Source organism: Capsicum annuum, chromosome 11 (assembly GCF_002878395.1).
Source record: "Capsicum annuum cultivar UCD-10X-F1 chromosome 11, UCD10Xv1.1, whole genome shotgun sequence".
Classification (NCBI taxonomy): domain Eukaryota; kingdom Viridiplantae; phylum Streptophyta; class Magnoliopsida; order Solanales; family Solanaceae; genus Capsicum; species Capsicum annuum.
In genome coordinates this window covers 234976614-234985543 of record NC_061121.1, presented here as the reverse complement: position 1 = coordinate 234985543, position 8930 = coordinate 234976614, and the positions used below count along the sequence as shown (strand labels likewise).

At 35.4% G+C, this 8930-nt stretch overlaps 1 protein-coding gene across 1 annotated transcript; it reads right to left on the bottom strand.

Moving 5' to 3' along the window:
- Positions 1 to 1202: 1202 nt before the first annotated feature.
- On the bottom strand, positions 1203 to 4999 carry LOC107871011 (zinc finger CCCH domain-containing protein 39). Its single transcript, XM_016717762.2, has 3 exons — positions 4566 to 4999; positions 2612 to 3412; positions 1203 to 1703 (listed from the first exon to the last, which is right to left on the bottom strand). The coding sequence occupies exons 2-3, from the start codon at positions 3354 to 3356 to the stop codon at positions 1453 to 1455; spliced, it is 996 nt and encodes a 331-aa protein (XP_016573248.2). The 5' UTR covers positions 3357 to 3412; positions 4566 to 4999; the 3' UTR covers positions 1203 to 1452.
- Between the last annotated feature and the right edge of the window lie 3931 nt (positions 5000 to 8930).

Here is an 8930-nt window from a genome sequence, read left to right as displayed (position 1 = left end):
GCGTAATAAAGTTGCATATGATAGATCGTTATAGTTAAATCCTTTCTCGAACTTCAAGCATTGTTGTGGTTTAATGCACCAAACTGTCATTAAGATGTGATTTGTAGTTTAAAATTCAAAACTTGTGACAGGGCAGTAACTTTACCGTGACAGCAACTTTACTAGTTATTTCAAGACCCCTCTAGGTCACATGACAGCTACTTTTTTGTTAAGTTGTTACGTGATTAAGAGGTTACGGATTTGAGTGGCTACAACAGTTTCTTATAAAAACGACATGATAAAGCTGCACATTATAGATCGTTATGGCCCAGTCCTCTCTCAAACCTCAAACATAGTTGTAGTTTAATGCACCAAACTACTCGTTAAGATGTGATTTCTAGTTGAAAATATGAAACTTGTGATCAAGGCAGTAACTTTACTATGACAACAACTTTAGCAGTTACTTCAAGACACCCCTCTATATCACATGGCATGGCAGCTACTTTTTCATAAACTTATTGTTACGTGATTAAGAATTTACGGATTTCAAATGGCGACAATAGTTTCTTGTAAAAACATGATAAAGTTCTTCAACGCACCCCTCCAGGTCACATGACAGCTACTTTTCTGTAAAGTTGTTGTAACGTGATTAAGAGGTTACAGGTTTGAGTGGTGACAACAGTATCTTGTAAAAACAGCATGACAACATTGTATATGATAGATCGTTATGGCCCAATCCTTTCTCGAACTTCGAACATAGTTCTACGAGACTGCACACTGTTTTAAATACAAAGCAGTGAATAAAAACCCTGACTTCCGTTTCAAAGTCCTAACTTTACTAACAAAATCGCATCCCAAAGGGCGATCTGCAGGCTATTAGTTAGGCAAATAGCCCATAAAAATTTGAAATTTTCAATAACAACATCATACCAGTGTATTCACACATAGTGAGATCTGGGGGTAGGGTGTACGCAAACCATACCACTACCTCAGGTGAAGTAGAGAGGTTATTTCCGATAGACCCTCGACTTAGGACCGATAGCAAAGATTTGAAATTTTCAACAACAACAGCATACCCAGTGTATTCCCACATAGTGGGGTCTAGAGGGTAGGGTGTAGGCAGACCATACCACACTATCTTACGTGAGATAGAGAGGTTGTTTTCGATAGACCCCGACTTAGGACCGATAGCAAAACAAAAAATTGGGCTTGGAACTGCAGTGAATATAAAGCCAATCTGCTCAAACAAAATAAAAGAATAACAAATGAAACATTAATATTTCTGTCTTTCTAATCTATGGGAAATCCCATAAGATATATTACCTCATTTATTTTATCTATAACAAAAAAATATGCAGTTCAATGTTTTAACTATTGACACCAAATATAAAAAAACTGTATCACACATTAACTGTTCAATGGTACTGCACGATTCGCTGTCGCTGGGATGATGATAAACCGTGACCTGATTTTTCAGCTGTCTGCTTTGCTAGGTAAGAGGTGCGGTGGGACTAGATCATCAAGCCAATCTCCATAGATCCGACATATCTTCTTGGACAGTTTCCATTTCAGGTTTTTCTTTTCCTCTTTTTCTTCTTGTATTGACGCATTAACCACTGTGTGCGGAGAAGAGTCCACGAGTGGAACGGAGAAGGACCTTGGAGTAATGGGGCCAGAATTCGTCAGCATGTCCGTGTCAACTCGGCCAGTAGGCATTTGCAACTCTGCCAAAAGAATTATCCAACTTTAGAGAAAATCGCTCCAAATAACAAAGCACGAGCGAAAAAATGACAGGCTTTTCATGGAAAAGCTAAATGGAGAACAACGACGTATATGACTCCCATTTAGTCCATAGAACGCCAATCGGGAGATATTTAAGATTAATAAGATACATAGCACATAGAGCCCATCATTCGTCATGTATATGGAAACCACGAGGGAGACCAGACGTTGAAAGCTAAATACATTGTTAGTCGTTTTAAACGTGAGATATGACCAAAGAGAGAAAATTTGCATACATAATGTGTTATCATACGAAATAGGATAGTCATAATCTGATCACAATGAATGGCTGTGAATGCGTAAAACATCAGTCAAAGGACATTTTGCAACACGGCAAATTCCTGGAATTATACGTGGACACAATCCAAACATGAGTTAATGTCAAGATTTTCATATTTAAGGAAACAAGACGCGTTGAATAACTGTTTATGGTTACAAACAAATCCTATGAAGACACTTTGTGTCATTCTCCCTGAGAAAATGAAAAGGGCAGCCCGGTGCACTAAAGCTACCGCTATGCGCGGTGTTCGGGGAAGGGCCCCACCACAAGGGTGTATCGTACGCACGCAGCCTTACCTTGCATTTCTGCAGAGGTTGTTTCCAAGATTCTCGTCCCAATTTGAACCATAAACTTGCTTAGCAACAGCAAACATTGCCTCTAGGTGCTCAATAGCTCGTAATTATTCATTAAGCTTTTACGGTTTCATTATGTAGAACTTACTTTTTACAATAAAGACATAAAGTAATTTTGCAAGATTTAAAGCAAGAAAATGAGACGTATTTAGAAACAATTAAACATAGAGCCAAACTAACGAGTAACGGAAAGATGAACAGTGTAAATTTAGTTTACCTGATTGGCCGTGAGCAAAGTGACAGCGATCACGGAAGGGGCATTGACCTGTTGTCTCCCACTTGCTGCATATCTTTGTCTTCCAATATACAGGCTTAATGTGGACAGCATCAGAATCGGCATTTCCATGCTTACTAATCTCAATCAGATCAGGATCACTTCTGTTCCCCGTTGTTCCGATACTTATTGCAGAACTCTCTCTTTGCCTTAGCATGTCGTTCTTAAATTTTGGAGGACGTTCATGAAGAAAATTACACTTCTCTCCATAAGGACACTCCTCTCCGTTATAAAACTTCTTGCAAATTTTCATCCTATGTATTATTTTCTGATCATCATTCCAATTCTCCGCTCCTCTATCCTTTTCACGGACTAGATCCTGCCAATTCGGAGGAGGCTCACGCAAATCTTCAACACCATGAGCAAATGTACAATGTTCCCCATTCCTGCAAGTCCCTTCTAAGAACTTGGCACACATGCGGGTTTTGTAAAATATATGACTCGTCCCTTTGCCTCCTGGAAGATTTGGTAGATTCACTCTGGAATTCATAGCAGGGTAAGTTGAAGAATTTGGCAAGTTGTTATCGGAATCCCTCATTCTCTTGAAAGGAACATGTTCAAACTGAGAATAGGACTCATAGAGCTCGTGGTTCATCGGAGAATGAGGCCAGACATCTCCACCATCACCACCAGAGAATGGCATTGGCATAAAGTTCGAGGGAGCATGCGGTTGATCAGAAAAACTCATAGTCCCTTTCCGGTATCAATTCTTTTAAACCGTATTCAGTTGTATTCTTCTACTCTCTAAAAAGCAAATAAAGATTTAATCTTTTAGCGGAAAACAAGTAAGTAATAAAATACCAGTAACAACATAAAATGACAATCAAGAATAGGGAGAAAATGGAAACAACAACTAACATTTGACAGAAAAAACAGAGTTACATGTATGAAATAACAGAACACTGTAAAAGTAAACAACAATAACTAAAACAAAGATTGTTAAAACAACAACAACGACATATCAAGTGTAATCCCACAAGTGGGGTCCACAAAGGGTAGGATGTAAGCATAGTAGCGGAGCGAGGAACTAAAGAAATAACCCCCACCCCACACCGCAACCTTCTAGCACAAGGATAGAGAGGTTGTTTCCGATAGACCCTCGACTTAATTGCAGGAAAGATTGTTAAACAACAACTACACCTCAATTCCAAGCAAGTTAGGGTCGACTATATGAATCATCACTGTTCCACATTTAAGCTCAACTCATGGCATATCATAGAAAATCATAAAAACACCAACAACAAACAAAAACTCAATCTTTAATCACTTACAAGAACACCCAAATGCCTTAACTTAAACAAAACTTCAATCTTCACAACAAAATTCAAACATGCAAATGAAGTTTTCAGGATTTTGTATGTACAATTCATATATATAAAATAAACTTCAACAACAACAACAACAAAAATTCAATCTTCAATCACTTACAAGAACACCCAAATGAATAACTTAACTAAAACTTCAATCGTTACAACACAATTTAAACATGCAAATGAAGTTTTCAAGATTTTTTATGTACAATTCATATATAAAAAAGAAACTTCAACAACAACAACAAGAAAAACAAAAATTCAATCTTTAATCACTTACAACAACACCCAAATGAATAACTTAACTACAACTTCAATCTTTACAACAAAATTTAAACATGCAAATGAATTATTTATAAAAATTTTAATGTACAATTCACATATATAAAAGAAACTTCAACAACAACAACAACAAAAAAAAATCAATCTTTAATCACTTACAAGAACACCCAAATGAACAACTTAACTAAAACTTCAATCTTTACAACAAAAATCAAACATGCAAATGAATTTTTCAAGATTTTTTATATACAATTCAAATATAAAAAATAAAAAAATAAAAAAAAATTATAAAAAAAAAAACTTACAAGACTTGGAAGCCCTAGCCGCCAATGCAAAAAACTTGAAAAGCAAAAATTATAAAGAAAGAAGAAAAGTTCAAAGTGGAGAGTGTGAAACCCTAAAACCTCAAAAAACGGCTAAACCCCTTAAATAGTTTCTTGATTAAGGATAATTACGTGATTATCTACCCACTAATACACTTTTTTATTGATTATTTTCCCTTTTTAGAGGGGCCCTAAGGAATTTAATTTTAAAAAATAGAGCTAGTTTTTAATAAAAGATTTGAAAAGGAAAAAGAAAAGAAAAAATTAAACAAGTTTGGAAATTTTTTAAAAATTATTTTTTGTTTTTGTAAAAATATTGATCATTTTCGAGATTTGTTTTTTAACAATGGTGCCAAATAGTTTTATTTGTAGAATCTCTGGTAATTTTTACGGGGACAATGATTAAATAAGAAAATTGGTTCAATATATGATACCAAATAAAAAAAAAACTCTTTTATTGAGTTAATTAATCAACGTGCTTTACCTTGAATTTGATAATTTTTTAAAAATTTATTTTGATATATTTATTTGATTTAATTATTGTGAGAATCAATCTTACGAGTTAAAGAGGGTTGCACTTTTTGAAAAGATATATTCAATATATTTTTATAACTTAGATAAATATATTATCTACTAAAAATGATCTTGTCTTATTCATCGTTACATAATGGCATTTACTTTAATAAAAATTTAAAAAAATAATTATAAAATCACTTTTTCCACTGTCGTCAATCAAAAAAAATAGTCAAACTAGACACTTTTTAACCAAAAGATCCTATTCCAAGTTCTAGCCTGAGATCCAAAATGAGAGACGGCTTCAATGAGAGGGAGGTTTGAGCCAAAAGAGTTCATGACAATCTGGATGAAATCCAGATGGGAACACCACATAGACTAACTCTAAAAGGTTTGTTCAGTCTAGGTCTAGGAGGTTGGTTATGGATATTAACGAGAAGTGGGCAATGACTTGAGTAGATTTTGGGAAGATAAGTGATAGTAGTTTCTGGGAAAAAGTGGAGCCAAGCCTCATTGGCCAAGCATCTATCAAGCCTCTCCAGACTAAGGCGCTTTCTATTTCTATATTTTTTATTGGTTCAGGTAAATTTACTCTCTTTAAAATCTAAATCGATGACGCTGCAACTATTAATACAATTCCAAAAAGCACTAACTCTAGTGTTATTGATACAATCCCCCCTCCCATATTTTTCAGAGGCTCCAAGGACTTCATTAAAGTCACTTTCTATTAGCCAAGGCACATTAGGAGTATTTTTAATGGGGTTGGCAAAATCAGTGAGGTTCGCCCACCTGGCCTGTCTATTCTCAAAAATAGTACTAGCATATATAGCCTTGAAGAATCAAGAAAAATGGGAGTTATATATAGCACTAAAGAACGAGGAAAAATGACAGTTATTTACCTTAACAGCTACATGAATGCCATGGGGGAAGACAACAATAATGTCCTGAATACCTAAAGAGGAATTGTCCCACATAATAACTATCCCGCTAGAATTGCTAGAAGAAGGAAATTGGATTTGGCTTTTATAGCCCAGAGTACCAGTAAAAGCCTTATGGTCACTCATTCTAGTCTCAAGGAGAGCTTGGAGCATTGGCTTGTGAATGTTAACCATGGCCTGATAATGCCTTTTAAATTCGGCATTGTTAGCCCCCCTAACACTCCATATGATTGTGTTCATCATGGCCGGGACATTTCAGTTGGTAAGGGTCCTCCATTATCCCTTTACCCATGTCCTGAGGTGGGGGAATAACTGACATTGGCTCATTTCTCTTCTTAGAGACAGGGCTCATCTTGGTAGAGTAGAAGATTCATGTTCCTGGAAGCTTGAGCTCTAATTCAAATTTGTTGAGGTCTTGAGGTAGGAGCACTATAAGGAGTTCGCTGATAAGGTCCTTGAAAATATGATTGAAGCGTTTTTCTATAGTGATGACCTCTCTGCCTGAGGTGTCTTTAAGGAAGCCAGAATCTTTTCCATCTCTCGATTGTTATCCCTCAAAATTTTCATAGTCTTTGTTCTCTCTCTCATTTCCACTGATAAAGGAAGAAGGGACTGATTCACTAAAGGTACTTGAGTTGATGACTGGGGAAGGTTCCCCAAAGCTTTTCACAAAAGTTGGGCCTTCCGCTAGGAGGTTTGTCATTTTGAGAGGAAAGAAAGGCAAACTTTGGCTCATGTTGGTTAGTTCTGTAGAGATCATGTCCGGGCTCAGGTTGTTTGTCAAGTTTTGACTGAAGATGCCCATCATTGTAGTCATCCAGACATTTTGGCCATAGTTGGTTAATCCCTTATTCAAGCCTTCTCGGACTAACTGAGCCAGATATTGAGGGTCCTGGATTAGAAGGACAAAGGACCTTCCCTCTATCTTAAGATTTAAGTGGTATCACTTCTTGTGACAAACAAATCTCCAACCAGGAGATTGGGTGATAGTCTGGTTTCAGAGGTCTTATTGTGAAGATTACTAGAGATAGATGGTTCGGACTTAGAGATGCCATTGTGGAAATAGTCAGCGTTTTTTTCTAAAACAGTAGAGATGGGGCAAATGGTAGTGTTAGAACTGGGAAAAGGTAAAATAGTAACAGTAGAAAGGTTGTCCATATAGCTCCCATCATTACTGGAGTAGGCTGCAGTAAATGAGGTTCCATTGGAAATGACAGCATTGGTGATTTGATTGATGTGCACCGATAAATTTCCTGAGGAAGGTCTTGGTGTTTGGATACCAGAGAGGGAGAAAGAAAGGGGGTATTTTAGGACTACTTTCCAGCTCAGCTCCAGCTGGAGAAGTGTTTCCTAAGTCGATAGGACTCGAATTGGGTTGAGTTAAGAAGAGGTTGGGTCAGCTTAGGCCCATGTTCTAAATTGTATGCATGGTACATGAATATATTTGAACTTTTTTCTATTTTTTTAAGCGGTATCAAATATATAAATCTTATTTCCAAAATTTGAATATCGTTTATGTCCAAATTAACATAAAAAATTAGGCAATTTGATCCTCGTAGTCTGATTCTTCTCACATAAAGCTAAAATGAAGAAATATATACTGAACAAAGTCTCAAATGACCAGACCATCAACAGTTGTGGTGGGATGAATAGGATCCTCTCAACTCTTAATTAGAGGTCTCGAATTTGAATTCTCAGTGTGCAAATTCAGATTAATTGGAACTTCAATATGACTATTTAACCCAATGCAAGACTGCAAAAACAAGTAACAAATTCAAATGAAAAATAGAGAGATAAGAAAAATGCATTATAAATGGTATTGGAAATTAGAGTGGTAGGTAAGTCATGCAAATATATAAAGAGGTTAGTTTTAAACATATGATATATGTTCTTCATGAAATTAAACATCAACACTTATATAGAGAGAGAAGACAAGATTTATAACATATAATCATTATAAATTATTCAATAAATTTATTGAATTCTTAAGTTTGCTTTCTGAATTAATGGCATTCAAATTGATAGCCATATTGTTAATGGAAATAATTACTTTTGCTTGGGGAGAAAATGGTCTTGCAATTAAAAGCATTCAGGTATCTCTATTTAAAGTATATATATATATAAAAGCACATGATAATTTGTATCATGTACATTCATGTTTCCATTTTCTTCTAACTCGCCTAGTGTCCTATCAAAGATTTATCTTTTAACTTTGACTCGATGTTTGGTATTAGTATTGTATCTCGCGATATATATATATATATATATATATATATATATATATATATATATGAAATTCGCAGTCACTGTCCTTCGGATGCGGATGCGCACATGATAATTTATATTTTTATGTACAGTCATGTTTCCATTTTCTTCTAACTCACCTAGTGTCATATCAAAGATTTATTTTTTAACTTTGACTCGATGTTTGGTATTAGAATTGTATCTCGCGATATATCTATATATATATATAGGAAATCCGCAGTCACTGTCCTTCGGATGTGGATGCGCACATGGTAATTTATATTTTAATGTACATTCATGTTTCCATTTTCTTCTAACTCGCCTAGTGTCATATCAAAGATTTATTTTTTAACTTTGACTCGATGTTTGGTATTAGTATTGTATCTCGCGATATATATATATATAGGAAATCCGCAGTCACTGTCCTTCGGATGCGGATGCGCACATGGTAATTTATATTTTTATGTACATTCATGTTTCCATTTTCTTCTAACTCTCCTAGTGTCATATCAAAGATTTATTTTTTAACTTTGACTCGATGTTTGGTATTAGTATTGTATCTCGCGATATATATAGGAAATTCGCAGTCACTGTCCTTCGGATGTGGATGCGCACATGGTAATTTATATTTTTATGTACATTCATGTTTCCA

Bases quoted from the DNA above. Each gene is read 5' to 3' on its own strand.
- LOC107871011 (XM_016717762.2), bottom strand. From the start codon at position 3,356: ATGAGTTTTTCTGATCAACCGCATGCTCCCTCGAACTTTATGCCAATG. The intron at 1,704-2,611 runs GTAAACTAAATT...TTCTTTTGGCAG, and splicing joins CTTTGCTCACGGCCAATCAG to AGTTGCAAATGCCTACTGGC.